We start from the raw sequence: 23,412 nt of genomic DNA, 5'->3' as shown, positions 1-23,412 counted from the left end.
ATCATATAGATATAGAATATTTGTTTAGTTGATTTTAAAAGTTAAGTTAGAAGGATTAACTTTATTTGCGAACAAGTTTAGAATTAACTAAACTATGTTCTAGTGATTACAAGTTATAATCTTCGAATAAGATAGTTTTATATATATGAATCGAATGATGTTATGAATACCATTACTACCTCAAGTATAGTAGGTAAACCTACTGGAAATGATGAGAAAATAACTTGAGCTTCAAATGATCTTTGATGGCTTGGAAGTTCTTGAAGTAGAATCATGACACGAAAATAAGTTCAAGTAAGATTACTACTCGAATTAAGATAGTTATAGTTATAGAAATTGAATCAAAACTTGAATATGAATATTACCTTGAATTAGAAAGATAACCTACTGTAAATAATAAAGGTTTCTTGATCTTAGATGATTGACTGGAATGGATTAGAAAGCTTGGAAGTAGACTTGCAAACTTAAAAGTATTATTAAAGTTTTCTTGAGTAGTTGTTTTGTAAGTTGATTTATGTTTTGATTTTTGAGCTAGATTGATGTAGATTTTGATGAAAATGATGAAGAACACTTAAAACATTAAGATAAAACTTGAGAGAGATGTGTTTGATGCATGGAAGTTGAAAAATGAAAGTGTTTATGTGTGTGATTGAATTCGTGAATGAGGGCTTATCATATAGGCTCCATTAGTATATACTAGGGCTTATCATAGAGTTGCTAGTTGCCAAATGTTTGGTTCCACATGTTTTTTGACTATCTAGGGCTGCTAAGAGCTGAATTATTATGTGTATATACCAATAGTATATACATCTAGGAGCTGTGTATTGTACGAGTATGAATACGAGTGCATACGAGTAGAATTGTTGATGAAAATGAATGAGAATGCAATTGTAAGCATTTTTGTTAAGTAGAAGTACTTTGATATGTGTCATGAAGTCTTTCAAAAGTGTAACAATACATCTTAGTATACTACATGTATATACATTTTAACTGAGTCGTTAAGTCATCGTTAGTCGTTACATGTAAGTGTTGTTTCGAAACTTTTAAGTTAACGATCTTGTTAAATGTAATTAATCCATTGTTATAATACTTAATGAGATGTTAAATTGTTATGTTATCATGATAACATAGTGTGTTAATATATCTTAATATGATATATAAATAGTAAGATGTTATTACAACGATATTCGTTACATATAGATATCGTTTTGAATTTCTTAAGTTAGTAGTCTTGTTTTAGGTATAAAGTTCATTGTTAATATACATAATAAGATACTTAAATATCATTTCATCATGTTAAACATATATATATGTTAATATATATATTATCATGTCATATACAAGTTATAACGTTCGTGAATCATCGAACAAACAGGGTGGTCAAACGTTAACACAAAATCCGTTTCAATTAATCAAGTCTTAACAAGTTTGATTGCTTAACATGTTGGAAACATTTATTCATGTAAATATTAATCTCATATAATATATAATCATGGAAAAGTTTGGGTCACTACACTTAGATTCTGTGAATATGCTTACTAGTGTTGAAACTGATAAGGGTAAAACTGAGACTAGTAAAAAGCCTAAGTCTGGGGGTGGGGTTGTTCAAGAAAAACTCGTAGTTAAACCACCCGATGATAGTGTTGTTGAAAGATCTATGGGAAGGTTATTCAGGCGGGTTAAGAAGGCTATGAATGAAAAAAAAAATAGAGTGTGAGAATCTGATTAGTATCTAATTTGTCGAAAAAAGAGAAGGAAAAGTTGAGGGAATTGATTAGGGAGTCAAGAGCTGTTGATGATTGGTTATTGAGTATGATTGGTAATAGTAATGTAAGTGATGGTTCCCATGTTTTGAAGGATGGGGGGAACCACCATCCTGGCATCAGCTGAGAAGAAGGTGAAGTCTAGTACAAGACTCGTTAATCATTGTAAGTACTACATAATGTGATGAAAATCGAGGAAGCACCGTCAGTACAGAGCCATCTGTCACTTTGTTTCGCGATTATGTTGCTTTCTACATCCGGTTATGTTTTTACCATTCACTCTATTGTCCTCTCAAATTTATAATTATATTATCTGATTTCATGTAAATGAGGTCATTACAAGATTTTAAGTGTGTGGAGAGAGATATAAATTCTCGCAAATGTAGTACACTTGGCTTGGAGTCTTATTTTTGACTAAATTGTTAAAAAATTGAGAATTTTTTTGAAAAATTTTTCTCGTTCAAAAGCCAAGTGTAGTTGTTTTATTGAGCAAATGTTATCACTATTGTGAGTTAAATTGTGCATATACCTCAATGATTTTGGCGTTCTGTATTTTATTTGCGTGAGTGTGTGTGTGTGTGTGTGTGTGTGTGTTTAAAGGATGAATCAATTCCATCCTAATAAGGAAGTAAAGTCTTCTGAATTTCGTTTCACTTGGTATAGGAGACTTCCTAATCTACATCATTTCATACTTGCATAATTTTAAGATATAAAGTACTGTGGGAAGAGGAACCTTGAGCTTCACAATGTGTTGTCTTCTTTAGGAAGAGCAATGGCTTTGTGCTAGTGTTGCTTAAACAACACACGCCATGACCAAAAGCCATGGTACCTCTTTTAAAAAATGGAAATGTAATATTTACTTCCTACATTTTCTTAAAAATAGCATAAAAGAAACTAGATTTAATAATATCAAACCCTAGAATACAAGACTTTGAAGAATTACTAAAATCATATATTAAAATTTTGATAAAACTAATTAAGAGGAATTTGACTGGAAAAGAAAGGGAGAGATTAGTAGAAAAGACAAAAAATTGTTTGGATAAGCTCAAGTTTAGGAATCTAGCCAACATATTTATTAAGAGAAATAAACACAAAGGAGATACTCATTTAGCTTATAATATTGTAGGGGGCAGAGAAAACATACGCTATATGAACATGGGATTAGTTGAACTTAGAAGCATTTATCAATCAAACAACTCCCATGAATTATGGTACCAACGAATCTACCCCAATGAACCACTTGAACAAATCCAAAGTGGGGTAGATCAATGATATTGACTCATTTATACATTATTTCACTCGCGATATCGGGTTCTTTCGGGTTATTATTTGGTGGAAAATGAAGACTTTAGTTCATGATTTTAATGAAAGTGATAGAGTGAGCTCAAGAAGTCTTAATGTTAGTTTTTTAGATGAATTTAGCAAGTTCCGGCATCAAACGAGCAAGATCAAGTAAAAAGACAAAAGAAATCAAAGAATTTGATAAACAGCACCCCATCGTGGTCGCGATGGGGGTGTTTCCCTCACGATACATCAATAGAAGTTAAGCATTTTCGAGCAGCAGGCAATCGCGGTCGCAATACCTTAATCGTGGTCGCGATTCATCCAGACACATCAACATCGCGGTCGCGATGTATGGATTGCGGTCGCGATGCAGGGTCGGTCAGGGTTCTAAATTTTAACCCTATAAATACCCCCATTTAACCCCAACTTTATGGTACCGATTAGTTGACGAATTCTGAGGCCAGGAGGGTTGTTTTTGTATTCTTCATCAATTTTGAAGGTCATAACATCAAAGTTGAAGATTAGATCATCCATTAATCATTGATACCCTAGTTCTTCATTATTTTAGTGATTTTATGATGAATACTATTTGTTCAACTATTTGAATGTTCTTTCTTGTATCATGTTAGGCTAAATATATTTGTGTTCACTTTGATGTAAGACTTATGAATTGTGATTGTTCTATCTTTTAACTTATTATGGTTTATGTTGAATTATTTATGCTTTCTTGAAAGATCCATTATCGTGTTTGTCTATATATCGTTTATTTAATTATACAGGTTATTGAATTTGATTTATGTGAGTTTATCAATATTCGTATGCTTGTACTTCATCTTTTAGATCTAGACAATTATATGTGAGTGCAATTGGTAATTAAATTGATATTGTGATAACACAATCGTGTAGGCTTTTCCAAGTAATCCCATTAGCCTAGGTTTTACATGAGTTTAACCAAGAGAAAGTCTATATTAATTTTACATGCTAATTTGGACCTCTGAATGATAATTTATTTGAGTAAATTGAATTCATTATGCCTTTGATTCATTGATTTTGTGAGACCGATATGAACTAATTACCTAGACCTTAAATGAACGCTTTTAGTAAAAGAACAATCCTAGTCATTTGTTGAGCATTAAAGTGGACACTGCTTCTCCTTATTTAGTTTATTCATTAATTTACTTTTGTTACTGTTCTACTTAATTCAAATCAAAAAAACCCAATTCTTAGAATAATTATTAGTTGTTTAAATCTTAAACGCGGCTCCCTGTGGAACGAACTGGTAAAATTACTTATTGATTACTGCACGATCAGGTTTTAGTTGCCTGATATTGTGTGATAATTGTTAAGTTCTTAGCTAGTTATTTTAAAGTACGATTTCACATATCAATCACTCGGACTTTCACTGAAGGAAGTCTAATTTAGTCGAGCTATCAACGTTAAATAAAGCGCTTCTCGGGAGGTAACCCGAGCCGTAATTTTCTATTTTCTAGGATAAATAAGTCAAATGACAGTAAACCTAGCGCTTCTCGGGAAGCAACCCGAGCTTGTTATTTACTAATATTTTTAGTTTATCTTTTAGTTTTTAAATTTGAATAAGTGAATTAGTCTCGGCCTATCATTCACATTCGGAGGACACAAAAAGGGGAAAACTCTTCTGAAGTGTTCAAACTCAAGAAACTAAAATCATAAGAGAGGAAGAAATAGATAAAATGAACGAATGAAGTCTGAAAAAGTTGAAAATAAGATCTGAGCCAAATCATCAAAGGAAGTTTTCAGCAGAATTTTCCGTGAGGAAGTACTCGCTCTTCTATTCTATCCAACTTATGAGAAAACCCTCATCTCATTCCATTTATACTTCTCCAAAAACTGTCCAGAATTTACAGAGGAACGTCGTTCCTCTTTCAGGAACGTCATTCCTTTTCCCGTTATGTGGAACATCGTTCTTCTTTTCTACAAACGTCGTTCCTGAATCGTTCTCTAAATGGCTATTTTTCTGTTTCCATTTACTTTGTATTTTCCCAGGTAGAACGTCGTTCTTGACTTTGGAACGCCATTCTTGAATGTTGGAACGTCGTTCTAGGTTATGAGAACACCGTTCTTGAGCCCGTTCCAGCACTTTGCAGTTTTCTTGATACATTTTGCACACTTTGGTCAATTTTACACCAAATTAACACTTAGAACTGCCATAGCACGTAGAACGCGATTAAACCCAAGATCTTAACTTTTTTTAGCACATTGGACATGAAAACCGAGTAAAACAAGGTCGATATTGTGTGAGAAACATAGCTTTGATGAGCAATATCAAGCATGCAAGGGTCTAAGTCTTCAAAGTTCTCCAAGCCTTGCTATTTATATAGAGAGATAAACAAGTCAGCCGTCCCTGCAGCTTGGACCACGGTCGACTGTGGGTCAACCGAATGCAATCCATTCCAAAATACCTATCTGTTGTATAGCCGTTTGAATCAGTTTTGGACATCACTCTTTGGACACTTTACTTCATTTAACACCTGCGAAATATACCCAACATCCTATACAAGTACTATATGCATTAAATGTCCATTTATCTTGGATGTATTGCCTTAATAGTGACTCAAAGTGGAAAGTCTAACATTCTTAGATACAAGTCATCATAATTATTTGAGGCAATCTCAGTTTTGTCATAATCCTTTATTTGTAATTAACACATTTGCTAAATCTCCATTGGTCAGTCAACATGTCGTTAATGACACAAACTCACTTTAATCACAAAGCATGATAGTATTCAAATTTGAACATGTTTGTAATTAATTAAGTGTGATAATGATGTCTTGACAATTTAAGCAAGTAATAACAATTAAGCATATTGCAAGACATCAAGTTAAATCAAGTTTAAACTTATTCATAAACTTAATTCTAGACTTAAGCAAATCTATGTGTGTTAATTATTCATTGTCTTTTAAGATTACTAGATTATGACATTTTAAGCATTATCCAAGTAGTACAAGCATATATTGAAGTAGTCTAAATACTAGTTGGTGAGATCCCAACTTGTAACACAAAGCAAGACGAGGTTAATACATATACATATTAAGTAACTACTTAGCACTTAGCACTTAGCACATAGTCAAATAATACACATGTATTAATAGCAAGTGGTCAAGTAATATTCATGCAATGACTAGCAAGAGATCACTATTTAATCTTAAATTAAACATGTAGTGATAATATATCATTAACCTAAGGCTATGTAAGTTTTACTTGCAAATTGGCATTTGCAAGATTAACGTATAAGTATACATTAATATCCAACACATGTACAAGGAAGGAGCAACTCTTGGTTAGGACTTGGTGACCATTCTAAGAATGTCTAGATACATTTTAGATGTACATGTTTTACTAAAACACTTATGTGTTATCCTTAATCAAGGCTTAATCGTCATTAAGGTGTCATTAGGCATGATTAATCCAGATTAGTGTTCTAGTGACCAAAACTCCTTTGGGTAGGTTTCATGAATTATAGATGCCCCGGAGTGTTCAAACATTTTTTGATCAAAATGCGAACAGTGAGGTTATGCGGTCGATCCACGGTCAGCCGTGGGGTCGAACGAGAAACCTTGATTTCACAAATCTGGGTGCAAGTCTCCATGGTCTGACCTGCGGTCGACCATGGTCCTAACCGTGTAGCTTAGTTTTTATTTTATGATTTATTTAGTTTTGGTCTTTTGCTAGAGTAAGTGTAGATTAGTGAACTTGTATATTTATGTCAAGATGTCTACCATCACCTTTAGTTATGTTCATATGTCACCATCAAAACACTTATTGTTATGGGTTAAGATTAGTATAGTCATTAAGCATAATCCCATATTAACCCACATTCTCCCCCAACATATATATATATATATATATATATATATATATATATATATATATATATATATATATATATATATATATATATATATATATATATTTATATATATATATATATGTGTGTGTGTGTGTGTGTGTGTGTGTGTGTGTGTGTGTATAACTTTATGAAATCTAAACATAAAGAAATAGGCTCTGAGATTCGAACCTAGATCTTATAGAGTGCTAAATCACCTAGTCACCTAAGACATTCCAAGTCTGGGATCGGTTGATCAAAGTTTGTTACACGGCTCAAAGAAGTTACGATCTTAAAGTAAAGTGATCATATATATATATATATATATATATATATATATATATATATATATATATATATATATATATATATATATATACGAGCAGCTATTTTAATCAAATAACGAAGTAAGAAGAAGAAGACGAGATCGGAACTCTAGATAGACTAAGCTCTGCTTAGTACGCATCCTGTCAAAAGATTTAATACCCCTCAAAACCCTCAAACTTCACAAAAATATACCCTACTAAATAAAGGTTTCAATAAAGCTAGCCTATTATACAATAAAGGTATACTAGCATCCTGTAAACCCTAGAACTTTACGTATGCTAAAGTTCTAGATAAAAACCTTTTGTTTCCATCATTGAAAAGAGAATGTATAACTTCGATAAGACAAATATTCAAATCTCCATAACCTCCACAAAACATAAGGAACGAACGTAACGGTCTTCTGAGTCTTTATATACTTAAAGTATTATTCATTAAATGCACTAATCTACTAAGTTTTGCTAAACGGGGAATTTAAAAGCTTACTTTGCGGAAAAGGTGTAAAACGAGCCCAAATTAGGGTTTTCTAACCCTAATGTCAGAGAACCAACCTTGAAGACCATTACAAGAGCTCAAGATCACTAACCATAGATGATAGCACTTATTTAAGTCAAGTATATGAAGATCTATCAAGAACCTAGAAGCCCATCTAATTCATATACGAAGATTAAGAGGTTTCAGGACTTACACACACTTAAAACACACACTAAAATCTAATCTCACAAAACTTCAAATACCACCACAAGGAACCTCCAGAGATGATTCAGGGGATAGTGTGTGACTAATATTAGTCTAAGGAACCTCAAGCAAGAACCTATGCTGAAATTCAAGCCAGAACTTATATTGGTTCTTAAACGTCAAACAATCAGGAATCTGTATACGATGAACACGGAGTTCAAGCTCCTAAATTGGGGACCCAGTTACCCAACTGGAAACCAGTTACTCAAAACTGGTGACCCATTGAGGTAACTGGCGACCCAGTTTGTGATGATCAGGAAATTTCTGACCAAATTTAAACTTAATCTTTGTATGATTAACATTTCTGAGACGATAAGCAAAGTCTGTAAAACTGAATCTCAAAATTTTTGAACTACTTTCATATATTCAAATACCTTTCGGTTGTTCTTGACGTAACAATTTATTAATTGTTTGATACCGTACATTAAACTTATTGGTTTAAATATTTATTTGAATATATATGAAAAGTTGGAATATTAATTGTATGAATAACTTGCGACGTATATTTAAAACTGTTTATGAATGTTGAAAATATATATTAACTTGGTCATAAAATGATTTGTTATTATATATATATTAACAAATAGCGAGATAATGATTTATAGAAGTAAATGACCAAAACACTCGAAAGTTTAAGATACACTTAGAATGATATAGTTTATTGATAATTTAAGACTATATTTTGACAAAGGTACGAGTCACAAAACGTAAATTGCGAGTTTTCTAAGCGTACGAAAATGCGTTCGAGAAACCGGAACCGGGACATAAGTCGAGTGACAACGTACGAGTCATCGGAACGAAAATTACAAGTAAACTATGCACATGAATTTAATATAATATATAATTAATTATTTAAATTATATATATTATATATATTATATTTAATTACATCGACAAACAAGAAAACAAAAAAATATGTGAGTTGGATCTGACGGCCATGCGATCGCATGAGAAATAGGCATAAAACCCATGTGATTGCATGGGCATCAGAATCAGGAATTATGGCTATAAATACCAGGTTTCTGCTTGAGTTTTTTTACACTTATATTACTCCCTAAGTATTTATTTATTATAATAATAATTATTATTATTATTATTATTATTATTATTATTATTATTATTATTATTATTATTATTATTATTATTATTATTATATTATTATTATTATTAAGATTATTATTATTATTAATCTTAATATTTTTAGTAATATTATACATAAAATATTACGACGAGGTCATGAGCGTGTCACTTTCAAAACAAGCTTCAAACGGGATAGAACTAAGGAAATTATGGGTTATAGCTATGAAGGTTATGGGTAATGTTCATGGGTATTGTTCGCAAGTCAAACCTAGTATTTATCATCTCTGTTGCGTCTACGTACTTTCCTGCAATATTGAATCTCAATATTGATACGTTAGCATTCATATCTTATCTTTTATATATTAATAGTGTATACATGTCTAGTGCTCGAGTATATATTTATACATGCTTGTATGCTAAATTTCGTCGTTAAATAGTTTATAATGAATCACGAATTAAATACATATATTACTGGTAAAATGTATATGATATACATGTTTTCGGAAAGCTGGCGAAAAATCAATAACTTTTCATTTAGAAATCGCGTAATTTCGATGAACGAATCAAAAGATATGGTCAACTGAATTATAATTGACGTTAATTGGAATTGCTTTTAAATCTGCAATTAATATTTAAACAATCTGTTTATGAGATTGATAAAATACTACTAGCCAAGTAAATGAATCCTTATATAAGGCACGTCTCATTTTGTTGAACAATTGTCAAAATTGATTTTTTGAAATGACTTTTGATAACTTTTGTGTGTCGATCTCGAGCATTAGGATTGTGATACACTATAACCCAACCTAGTTTATTAGACATGTATTGACCAACATATGTTCTCTAGGTTGAGATCTACGGTTAATCTTGCATTCCGAGTTACGGTCACTTTTTGATGAATGATCTTATGTGCTGCTAAGGTGAGTTTATAGATCCCTTTTTAATTGTTTTTGTAGTATATATTTTTGGGCTGAGAATACATGCACTTTATTTTAAACGCAATGGACACAAGTACATACTAAATTCTACACCGAGTTTGAACCGAAAATCCCTTAGCTTTGGTAACTAGTAACTGCCAGTTATAAGAACTAGTGGGCGCGAGTAGTTGTATATGGATCCATAGGGCTTGATATCCCCGTCCGAGCTAGAGCGCTAGCCTTTTAACGGACGTATGCTATTTGAGAAGCGTACACGTTGGTTTGCGTATATTATTAAGATGATTATACAAAGGGTATAAAATATATATACGTTAAATTTAGTTACCAGGGTGCTCAATTTCGTAGAATATTTTGATAAACTTTTCTGGATGAAACAACTGAAAACTTGTGATTCACCTTTATATACAGATTATGCGCAACATTAAAACTATGAACTCACCAACCTTTGTGTTGACAATTTTAAGAATGTTTATTCTCAGGTTTCTAGAAGTCTTCCGCTATTTGCTTATATGTGATACAAGCTATGTGCATGGAGTCATACATGCTTTATTCAAGAAAACTTTGCATTCACTAAATCATCACCGTGTATCTTATTTTGACTTCATTGTCAGCGGATGTATTATGGTAAACTATTATTTATCGTGATTGTCTATATGTAGAAATCATCAAACGTTGAAAATCTTAGAAATTGATATTCATTTATTGTGTACCTTTTGAAAAGAATGCAATGTTTACAAAACGTATCATATAGAGGTCAAATACCTCGCAATGAAATCAATGAATGACGTGTTCGTCCATATAGATTTGGAGCGATCGTCACAGTTGGTATCAGAGCGTTGGTCCTAGTGAACCAGATCTTGCATAAATGTGTCTAACTGATAGTTGTTAGGATGCATTAGTAAGTCTGGACTTCGACTGTGTCTGCATGTCAAAAGTTTTGCTTATCATTTCTTGTCAGAAATTACCTGTCTATCATCTTAAGTCTAAACGCGTCTTATTGCATTGATTGCATATATAGTGTATAGACAAAATTCATATCTTGGCATATCTATTACAGTAAACTTTGACTGCCGTCTTCCGAAAATTTCTCCGTAATTTACGGGATTTTGGTATTATATATACATATGTAAATTATGTATAGAAGAGTACCAATCTAAATTCTATAATCTATTTCATATCAAAAATCATCTCTCTAATTATACAAGATGGATCCCGTATCTAGTTCAAATTCCTTAAATTCCGACAGCTATTCCGATATGGATATTCACCTGAACTCTGAAGAAAGTGTAACCGAAATGGATCAACCAATCAGCCATCACCTATTCTGGATGAATTGGGGATGGGTTCGTAGCCTACTTAATCATTGGAGACAAGAAGAAGGTGATTCCTTCCATCCACTACATTCACCTCTTGGCGAAGAACCTGAAGCACTTACCGGCGAACCTATTCGTAATACTATTTTCTCTCTCATTTCCAGAGTATCTCATCATGATTATATACTATCCCATATTATAAATCTTATTTATCCGATTGTCCGAACCACTGATCATCCCGGTATAATAGAAGAAGTCAACGAGCTTCGTGCTCAGGTAGTGCCTTTGGAGAATATGGTGCAAGGGTTACGAACACCAGCAGCAGCACCCGCAGCATAACCGGTACCACCATCATCCACACCAACAGGATCATTACCACCACCAACAACCACATCCGCATCACACGCCTCAACATCACAATCTGTACCGCAGATATCAACATCATACGCACCATAGGTACCAAGAAGTACCAGCAACGACAAACGATGAAGTATGGATTCATAACTTCATCGGAGAAACATTCTACGGCGATTATGTAATTTCTAAAGTTTAGAGATTATCTATTCTAGCCTTAACCCTAAATCAGATAGAGTAGAAACCCTTATCCGAATGGTCTAAGATACAAGCTAGACTTGTTTTACCAATAGCATCAAAAGTACCCTTAGCCTCACCAGCACAGTCAGTGCTGTCAACATCGTCAGAATCAGCAGCACCTCTAACATCACAAGCTCCGTCATTTCAAGAAAGCACCGTGGACATCATTACGAGTCAACAACGAGTATATTGTATCAATGAATTATGAAGTAATAACCCAATTCCTCTAAAGGATTTATATGTATATCTTATATATGTAAATTTTAAAACCATCATAAATCTTTTCGTACTAAGCTATTATGTATGAATTGAAAAAGGGTAAATACTACTTGGTTAATTCATATTACTAATATGCTATGATGTACATCCTTCGTTAACGACTTAACCATCGTTAACTACAATCTCTGTTTCAACTCAATGAATTCCATTTCATAATGAACTTAGTGTATTAATCAATTACATGTTTGATTTTACCCTTTTATCTTCGATGTACTCGAAACTTTCTGGAAAACATCATTTATATCTTATGAAGTTCATAAGAATTCCACGAGCATCAACATCCTTCACCGAGGAATAAGAATAAATAATGAAGTATTGATTTCATTAGTGAAATACTCCGCGAAGATTATGTAATCCTTAATGTTTTAGAGATTATTCATTCAATTCAAAAATCAAATGAGCTTAATATGATATTAACTCATCAAATCCGTATTACATCTGAAGAAGATATACATACATATATTTTCATAAAGACGGTAATAAAAAAAATCTTTTGTACAAAGTATTAATTGTGAAATCTTTAACGGGTAGGTAATACTCGGGAAATATATAAGTTCACAATTAATATGTTATACTGTACATTCTTCAACTTTGATTCAAAAATTATTAACTATGCTCACAGCGATATACAATCGTTTCCATACAAATTCAATTACATATTCTGATTTTGAAAAATCAGAATCCAAGCCAAGATTTAACAGAAAACATCACTCTTAGATTCTTACATCTTTCAAATGCTATACTTTGACTTCAAAACTGTGCTAGAACATCACTTCTATTCATAAACCCAGAAAAAAAAAAATTTGTATCGTTCAAAATTCTAGAACATCATATGTATCTTGACAATTACAATCTTCATGCAAACCCTTCAAACTTTTGAAAACACCTCAGATTGATAACCAACGATTCGGTTATGATAACTTTGAATGCTGATGAAGCAGCAAAAACTGTAAACGAACTTAACAGCCAAAAGTTTGATGATAAAGGATAGTGTGCTGGCAAAGCTCAGAAAAAGAGAAAGTTTGGAACTGGAAAACGGATTGAGCAAAGTATGAAAGAGGCTATGGATAAATCACAAGTACGAAACCTGACTTCAAAGAATCCAAATGATTCAGTATCTACTGAAGACATTAACGAATACCTTGCTTCCGAATCTAAACCTTTGCGGACAATATTCTTCATCATCCTCTGATATTAGAAATTCTAAGATATCATCGTATCTTTCATTATAAATATCCTCCATATTTCTGGAGATAATTCCATAATCATTCTTTTCGGAAGTCAATTTTCTCCTTGCGATATCTGTGTAACATCATAAAAGAAACTATTTTAGTTTCTAAATTCTGAAACCTTCGAGTTTAAAATATGAATATTTTTGAAGAGGTATTGGGAACTGAAGTATGAGTTAGTATAATATAATGACACTTGATCAACGTGATTATATTACAGTAAGTCATGCTGAGTTTCTAATGGAACGTGATAAAGGTTCACAGATCATACCCTCATTATAAACCATGTTACATAACTCTTTCATTCTATTTAACCTCTAAACTATCAAGAAAATATTTTCTTAATGATTCGGTCTTTTTCGAGGTATTCTGGTAATTTGACAAGTCAGATTGTGCTATTACCGTTTCTTTTTTTAGAACATTAATTATGTTCATTCTGAAATTCATACCTACGAATTCTGGACCATTATTCGCTTGATTTAAAGTAGGGAAGATAAAACAAAAGCATGAAGCTTCAAAATATCAATGGGAGTATATATAAATCACAGTAAATTGGAGAGAGTATTAACTGTGGATGTCAATGATTATGGAAAGACAGAAGCAGAGACATCGAAATATAAGGGAAGAATGACAGATATGAAAGTTAGGAGTATATCAAGAATCAGAACTGGATGAAGCATTTTTCACAATCTTTTGAAAATAGGAAATGAGGAAGAAGATGTAAGAGTGATGAAAATAATGAAACGGAAGAGGTCAATTTATAGCGAAATATCAAACATAGCAATCGAGGCAAATTACGCATTTAATCAAAAGAAATCTTAATTTCCTTAAATTCCGAAGAATCAAATCTTATTTAGATTATGAAGATTTTCTATTCCTTAAATTACGGAAATCAATCGTTAATATGTCAAGAGTTAAGACGAATCTCTATTCTTCATTTCACTCTTTTACGATAACTTCTCTCATACGCTTCGAATAATCAGATTGTTTTATCCATATTATTCAACGGTGATAAAACTCTATTTATCAACACATATACGTCATGAAAACATTTTTATTGTTAGTCATGACGACCTCACTCAAATTTCGGGACGAAATTTCTTTAACGGGTAGGTACTGTGATGATCCGGAAATTTCTGACCAAATTTAAACTTAATCTTTGTATGATTAACATTTCTGACACGATAAGTAAAGTCTGTAAAACTGAATCTCAAAATTTTTGAACTACTTTCATATATTCAAATACCTTTCGGTTGTTCTTGACGATTCGCGAACAATTATATGTATATAGATACATATATATATAATATATACTATAACTTGAAAACGTCACAATGTATTAATTGTTTGATACCGTACATTAAACTTATTGGTTTAAATATTTATTTGAATATATATGAAAAGTTGGAATATTAATTGTATGAATAACTTGCGACGTATATTTAAAACTGTTTATGAATGTTGAAAATATATATTAACTTGGCCATAAAACGATTTGTTATTATATATATATTAACAAATAGCGAGACAATGATTTATAGAAGTAAATGACCAAAACACTCGAAAGTTTAAGATACACTTAGAATGATATAGTTTATTGATAATTTAAGACTATATTTTGACAAAGGTACGAGTCACAAAACGTAAATTACGAGTTTTCTAAGCGTACGAAAATGCGTTCGAGAAACCGGAACCGGGACATAAGTCGAGTGACAACGTACGAGTCATCGGAACGAAAATTACAAGTCAACTATGCACATGAATTTAATATAATATATAATTAATTATTTAAATTATATATATTATATATATTATATTTAATTACATCGACAAACAAGAAAACAAAAAAATATGTGAGCTGGATCTGATGGCCATGCGATCGCATGAGAAATAGGCATAAAACCCATGTGATCGCATGGGCATCAGAATCAGGAATTATGGCTATAAATACCAGGTTTCTGCTTGAGTTTTTTTACACTTATATTACTCCCTAAGTATTTATTTATTATAATAATAATAATGTTAATTATTATTATTATTATTATTATTATTATTATTATTATTATTATTATTATTATTATTATTATTATTATATTATTATTATTAAGATTATTATTATTATTAATCTTAATATTTTTAGTAATATTATACATAAAATATTACGACGAGGTCATGAGCGTGTCACTTTCAAAACAAGCTTCAAACAGGATAGAACTAAGGAAATTATGGGTTATAGCTATGGAGGTTATGGGTAATGTTCATGGGTATTGTTCGCAAGTCAAACCTAGTATTTATCATCTCTGTTGCGTCTACGTACTTTCCTGCAATATTGAATCTCAATATTGATACGTTAGCATTCATATCTTATCTTTTATATATTAATTGTGTATACATGTCTAGTGCTCGAGTATATATTTATACATGCTTGTATGCTAAATTTCGCCGTTAAATAGTTTATAATGAATCACGAATTAAATACATATATTACTGGTAAAAGGTATATGATATACATGTTTTCGGAAAGCTGGCGAAAAATCAATAACTTTTCATTTAGAAATCGCGTAATTTCGATGAACGAATCAAAAGATATGGTCAACTGAATTATAATTGACGTTAATTGGAATTGCTTTTAAATCTGCAATTAATATTTAAACAATCTGTTTATGAGATTGATAAAATACTACTAGCCAAGTAAATGAATCCTTATATAAGGCACGCCTCATTTTGTTGAACAATTGTCAAAATTGATTTTTTGAAATGACTTTTGATAACTTTTGTATGTCGATCTCGAGCATTAGGATTGTGATACACTATAACCCAACCTAGTTTATTAGACATGTATTGACCAACATATGTTCTCTAGGTTGAGATCTACGGTTAATCTTGCATTCCGAGTTACGATCACTTTTTGATGAATGATCTTATGTGCTGCTAAGGTGAGTTTATAGATCCCTTTTTAATTGTTTTTGCAGTATATATTTTTCGGCTGAGAATACATGCACTTTATTTTAAACGCAATGGACACAAGTACATACTAAATTCTACACCGAGTTTGAACCGAAAATCCCTTAGTTTTGGTAACTAGTAACTGCCAGTTATAAGAACTAGTGGGCGCGAGTAGTTGTATATGGATCCATAGGGCTTGATATCCCCGTCCGAGCTAGAGCGCTAGCCTTTTAACGGACGTATGCTATTTGAGAAGCGTACACGTTGATTTGCGTGTATTATTAAGATGATTATACAAAGGGTATAAAATATATATACGTTAAATTTAGTTACCAGGGTGCTCAATTTCGTAGAATATTTTGATAAACTTTTCTGGATGAAACAACTGAAAACTTGTGATTCACCTTTATATACAGATTATGCGCAACATTAAAACTTTGAACTCACCAACCTTTGTGTTGACAATTTTAAGCATGTTTATTCTCAGGTTTCTAGAAGTCTTCCGCTGTTTGCTTATATGTGATACAAGCTATGTGCATGGAGTCATACATGCTTTATTCAAGAAAACTTTGCATTCACTAAATCATCACCGTGTATCTTATTTTGACTTCATTGTCAACGGATGTATTATGGTAAACTATTATTTATCGTGATTGTCTATATGTAGAAATCATCAAACGCTGAAAACCTTAGAAATTGATATTCATTTATTGTGTACCTTTTGAAAAGAATGCAATGTTTACAAAACGTATCATATAGAGGTCAAATACCTCGCAATGAAATCAATGAATGACGTGTTCGTCCATATGGATTTGGAGCGATCGTCACACAGTTACTTAAAACTTGCGACCGAATACACAACCGGAGACTCGTTTCTTTAAACTGGAGACTCGAAATCTGAAACTGGTGACTCGTAATTGAAACTGGCAACCCAGTTTCCAAAACTGGAAACCCTGTTAGGAAACTGGCGACCTGGTTAATTAACTGGTGACCTTGGTTAAGAAAATTGGTGACTCGTGGTTAAGCAACTGGTGACTCGTAATCAAAACTGGCAACCCACCTCTACTATAAATAGAGGCCTTCAGACGTTCATTTTTTTCATTCAGAAAACTCAGAGTTCTCTCTCGTTCTGAGTTTTCACCCTTCTTTCTCTCTCACAACACAATTCTGCAAGCTTAGGTAGTTTAGTATAAATTAGTGTGAGTCTTGTAAACTCCTAAGAAGCTGTCTATACTTATTAGAGCAAGATTTGGAGCTGGGTCTTATGTAATATTTGTCTATGAATAATATATAAGTGAATCACATTGAAAGCAAGCATTGCAAGGATCGTCTTGAATCACTTGTAAGCTATTCTATTACTACATTTATTTTATATTGCGGTAATTAGAGTTTATAATTATTTAATTGTTATATGTGTTGTTATAATAATTATTAATATATTGTTATCGTAATATTTATAAACAACTATCCCGTAATATTCATTATTGAATATAGCATATATATCTATTAAATAGTAAAATCATTAATATATATTTTAACGTATGAACTATAAACTTAATAAAATTATTGGAAACTATTTTATACGCATAACGTTAATCAACTAAAATTTTGGCTCACGATTACCATTTCCAACTTTTTGTGTGGTTAATGGTTTACTCAAACTTAAAATGACAAAAATCTTATTTAAACGAGTTAATTATCTTGGTTAACATCTCGAGTGAGATTGAAGTAATTATATTTATATAATTACGGAAGGACCTGGCTGTCCGTATCGGTTGAGACAAACATCTTGATTGTAAAGGAGGTCTTTTAGTTGTGTACATATATAACTAAACAGTTCAAGACATTGCACTCGATTCTCTTCCACCGTCTAGACCAAAGAACTTACTAGAAAAAGACGTCAATTATATTTAATAGCTCATATGTTTTTTAATACCATTTACTAAAACTTTGTTGTTAAGAAAAAATAAAATTAAACGTGGCTCTGTCTTATTCTGATAGCCTTATTGAAGGCCGCATGTACTTTATAAGGGTGCGATGTCGGGGACAGGTAAGTTACCCTACGTCAGAATCGTCCTTGGCTTAAAGATACCATTGACATCCTTAATTGGAACTAGACCAATTAAGGAGGGCCTAAGTTCACAACACATTTTAATGAATATAAATCATCTCCGATAGTATCAAATAGAACTTATAAAAGATATACACTATGAAAGTTTAATAGATATACATATCCCTGGCTATATATATATATATATATATATATATATATATATATATATATATATATATATATATATATATATATATATATATATATATATATAGATATACACACACATATATACACATATGTATATATATGTATATATATATATATGTATGTATATATATATATGTATGTATATATATCTATATGAATATATATATATATATATATATATATATATATATATATATATATATATATATATATATATATATATATATATATATATATATATATATATAGGGTCATAATCAAGAGGGAAGCACTTTTTAGGGGGAACAAATTTTATTTTATTTTTTCATTTTTTTGAAAAAACTTTGTTCACGAATATTATATATTAGATGAAAATATGAAAATTTATAAAAGACACTTTGTGATGAATGTCATTATTTTGGCGGGAAAACACTCGAAGAAAAAAATAAAAACATTCAATGCATTGAATGTTTTGCTGCTGAGTTTATTTGCATCGTTTTGTTTTCATCTTATGTGAAGTGTTTTTTTTCGAATTTAGCCCGGTTTAGGGTTTAGGGTTTTCGGGTTTACTCCGTAAACCCTCAACTCAAAACCCCAAACCCTAAACCCTAAACCCTAAACCCTAAACTCTAAACCGTTCATGTTAAAATATTAAATCTAAACCCTAATTTCTAAACCATAATAGCTAAACCCTAATTTTTAACCCCTTAATTTCTAAAGCCTAATTTCTAAACCCTAATTTCTAACCCCTTAAAAAAAACTCAGAATCAAAACATTCAATGCATTGAATGTTTTCATTTTATTCTTCGAGAGTTTTACCGTCAAAATAATAACATTCATCACAAAGTGTCTTTTTTAAATGTTCATATTTTCATGTGATCTTGATGCCTGAAAAAAAAAATTGAAAAAAAAGAACAAAAAATTACTTCCCCCTAAAAAAGTGCTTCCCTCTTGATTAATATATATATATATATATATATATATATATATATATATATATATATATATATATATATATATATATATATATATATATATATATATATATATATAGGGGCAGGATCAATGGGGAAGTAACCAAGCGGGGGGAAGCAAAATTTTTATTTTTTGAATTTTTTTTTCTGGCATCAAGATCACACGAAAATATGAACATTTAGAAGAGACACTTCGTGATGAATGTTATTATTTAGGCGGGAAAACGATCGACAAAAATAACATTCAAGATAATATTGTTCGTGAAGAACATGAACGTTTTTTTCATGTTTTGTGAAGTAAAATTTAGCCCGATTTAGAGTTTAGGGTTTAGGGTTTTGGGTTTGGTGTTTTGGGTTTATTCCATAAACCCAAAACACCAAACCCTAAACCCTAAACCCCAAACCCTAAACCCTAAACTCTAAACGTCCATAAACCCAAAACACCAAACCCTAAACCCTAAACCCCAAACCCTAAACCCTAAACTCTAAACCGTCTGTGTTAAAAACTCAATCTAAATCCTAAATCTAAACCCTAAATCTAAACCCTAAACCCTAAATTTCTAAACCCTAAATTTCTAAACCCTAATATCTAAACCCTATAAACGCTAATATCTAAACCCTAATATCTAAACCCCAATAGCTAAAACCTCAAAATACGCTCGAAAAACACGATAATTGTTATATATTACTTCTTCGAGCGTTTTCCCGCCAAAATAAAAATATTTATCACAAAGTGTCTCTACTAAATGTTCATATTTTCATCTCATCTATAATGTTCGTGAACAAAGTTTTTTCAAAAAACGAAAAAAAAAAGTTTTTGCTTCCCCCCGCTTCCCCCCGAATGGTTACTTCCCTCTTTTTTTTTTTTTTTTTTTTTTTTTTTTTTTTTTTTTTTTGAAAGGCAAACTCACACACCCACTTAAATCTAACTCGAATATATACACCACGAATTGTCCTAAGCAGGACTCGAACCCTCAACCTCAAGGTTGTAAGGGTGACCTCGATACCGCCAAGCCATTGACTCTTTGGTGGTTACTTCCCTCTTGATCCTACCACTATATATATATATATATATATTATTTAATTAGAATATTAGTTAGGTAGATAAGTTATAAAACAGAAAAACGCAACACAAAAACAATTTAAATATTAGTATACGCTAATTTATCTAGATAAGCTTCGTTTCAAATTTGACCGTCTTGAAGAATGACACCCTAGATCATACTTACTATATTTATTCTATAAAGAAGGTAGGTATAATTTAGGTCCCAGCATAAAAATATAGAACTACAGGCATGATGCGCGAGAGGATCTCACCTCCGCCGAACCACACCGATAGCCGGCGTCGAGAAATAAAAGTGACCGTACGCCGCGCATCATCGCTTTATTTATTTATGTTTAGCTTATTATAATTAGAAAAACCCAAAATCAAAATACTTCTTATTTAAACTATCTACTAGGATAAGACCGGTTTGCTATCGTAGTTGTTTCGATTATGTTATCTTCTTAAACGATCGACCCTAGGTCTTACTTCCTTTGCTTACCCTTAAGAAGGAGTAGAAGAGTTAGGCCTCGCTATTATAAAATTAAAACCATCAGTCCCTCTTGATATCCTTGACTGACGCTTAGCGACCCGACAACATCTCACTAAAATAAGCGTCTGTCTATGCCATATCAGGTGGTGACAGCATATGACCAAACATTTGTGGAAAGCCCGGCATGTTGTAGGAGAGAAAGGTTGTGGATAGGAGATTTTAGTGTCTTCGTTCGGCTATGCCATTGTGTTCGGTTGTATTGAGGTGGTAAAATGTGAGATGCCATGGTGCTTAAGTATATTATTAGCGCCATGTATTTTTCCATGTTATCAGTATATAGTGATCGTATGGGGTATTGAAGAAATTTTTTTATCTAATCTTTTAATGAAAAAATGATTGCAACACTAGAATTTCTATTTATGGAATAAATCCATATATACCTTGAATAATGATCAACAAAAGTTACATAGAGAGGTATTAGTAAGGCCCCAACATCAGAATATATTAGTTACATTGGTCGAGTGCTAGTAAGGGATGATTTTGCAAATGAAAATTTGTGACTTTTATTACAAAAATATGCATAACAATGAGAACTAGAGTTTGTAACACGTGAAAGTTTTGAAGACTTAATAATAAATGACAAAATCTGAGTCAATGCATGTCCTAGTCAAAGATGCCATTTAGCGTTGTCACTGATTGAGCTCGGGTTTATTTGAGGTGTGCTTGGAGTGAATAGGTAGTATAAGTCATTGCGGCTTCCCCTCTACAAAGTGACTCCCCCGTTTTCAAATCCTGCACAATAAAATGATAAGAAAGACAATCAACATACACTTTGTTAGATCGTGAGAATTTAGCTACGAAAATTAAAATTCGTTTGCACTTGGGAATACATAAAATATCAGTAAGTTTGAATACACGATAGAGACTTTTAAATAAAGTCTGTCCAAGATGAGTTATTTTTAAAACTATGTTGTCGTGTAGGATGATCTCTTCCGGTACACCATTGTCGGAGAAGGATTGTAGGTTGCTAGGGTCACGTGTAACGTGATGTGACGCACCAGTGTCAAGAACCCATAGAGAAGTATTGTTGTGAGAGGTATTAGTGTAATTGATACTTGGGGAAACTTCATTTTTACGCTGAAATTTGGCTAAGGTGCGACAATCTTTAGTAAAATGACCCTCACGATTACAAAATTGCATTTTGCTTCGTTGTTGTATGGTGGTGAGGGTTTGTTTTTCTGCTGCCATGTGGTGCGTAGAGGGTTCGAGTAGTTATTGTATTTCTGAGTTTTGAATTCGACCATTGTTGTTTGACCGATTGGTACAAGGCCCACGTTGTGTGTAGTTTGCGATGGGTATGATTGGAGTTACTGAATTTGAGGAGTTTTTTTTTTTTTTGGGTTTCATAATCCACGAGCTTGTCATGAAGTTCGTTAAATGAAATGGCTGATTCTTGAGCACGAACTGCAATACATATTTCTTTGAGGCGGTTGATTAGGCGATGAAGTATATGTAGCACGGGGTCATCTTCATCCAAGGGACAATAGTCGAATGCAATTTCATCCGCAATCCCACACATTTCTTGGAGATAAGCAGGAACAGTTTTGTCTTGGAAAGGATTTTTGATGAGTCGTTGCTTTAAAGATATGATTCTCGTGCGAAATTTGTTTGCGTAGAGGATTACAAGTCAATCCCACGCATTCTTAGAGGCAGGGCCGGTCCTAGGGTAGGGCCACAAGTGCGATCGCACTAGGCATCACATTTTAAGGGGAATCAAATCTAGAGTTCGAGTTATTTTGGTAGGTGAAGTTTGAATTTTTTTTGTAATTGCAGAGAAGCAGTTTCATGGAGGAAAGGGAGAGAAAGTATGAAGAGGAAGAAGGAAAAAGTAAAGGTTCAAAAGAGAGAAGTTTTAATTGATTGATTGATATGTGTCGGGTTTGCTAATATCCTTTTGTTCTTTTCCCAATATTAATCTTATTAAATCCATTATATCGTACATCGCGTACAACGTGTTGTACAAATCACGTATGCATTTGGTAATTCTAGACAAACAAAAGAGGTGTAGTACTAGATTTTTATATTTTTATTTAAATTATTATACTCCATATTTACTAGAAAAAAGTCTCATTGTTTCACTTTAAATGATTTACGTCAACATTAGTGTTTAAACATTTATCTTTTGGAATGTGATATTTCCAAACATATTTTTAATAGATTCACACATTTTTGTTGTTACTTTTCAGTTATGCCCTCCAATATTTTGAAATGAAAATTTTATATAACATATCATTAAGGGCAGTTTAGTGAC

General features: G+C 32.0%; 1 protein-coding gene across 1 annotated transcript in view; it reads left to right on the top strand.

Annotated features, from left to right (window-relative positions):
- The window catches only part of LOC139900880 (uncharacterized), a 63,843-nt gene extending 40,822 nt beyond the window's left edge, over window positions 1-23,021 (top strand). Inside the window, exons 3-4 of the mRNA XM_071883631.1 lie at window positions 22,778-22,839; window positions 22,935-23,021. Coding sequence (XP_071739732.1) covers window positions 22,778-22,839; window positions 22,935-23,021 — 149 coding nt within the window. The remainder of the gene's footprint in view (window positions 1-22,777; window positions 22,840-22,934) is intronic.
- Window positions 23,022-23,412: the final 391 nt, after the last annotated feature.

Source organism: Rutidosis leptorrhynchoides, chromosome 3, assembly GCF_046630445.1.
Source record: "Rutidosis leptorrhynchoides isolate AG116_Rl617_1_P2 chromosome 3, CSIRO_AGI_Rlap_v1, whole genome shotgun sequence".
In the NCBI taxonomy this organism is placed as follows: domain Eukaryota; kingdom Viridiplantae; phylum Streptophyta; class Magnoliopsida; order Asterales; family Asteraceae; genus Rutidosis; species Rutidosis leptorrhynchoides.
This window is presented reverse-complemented; position numbering and strand designations above follow the sequence as displayed.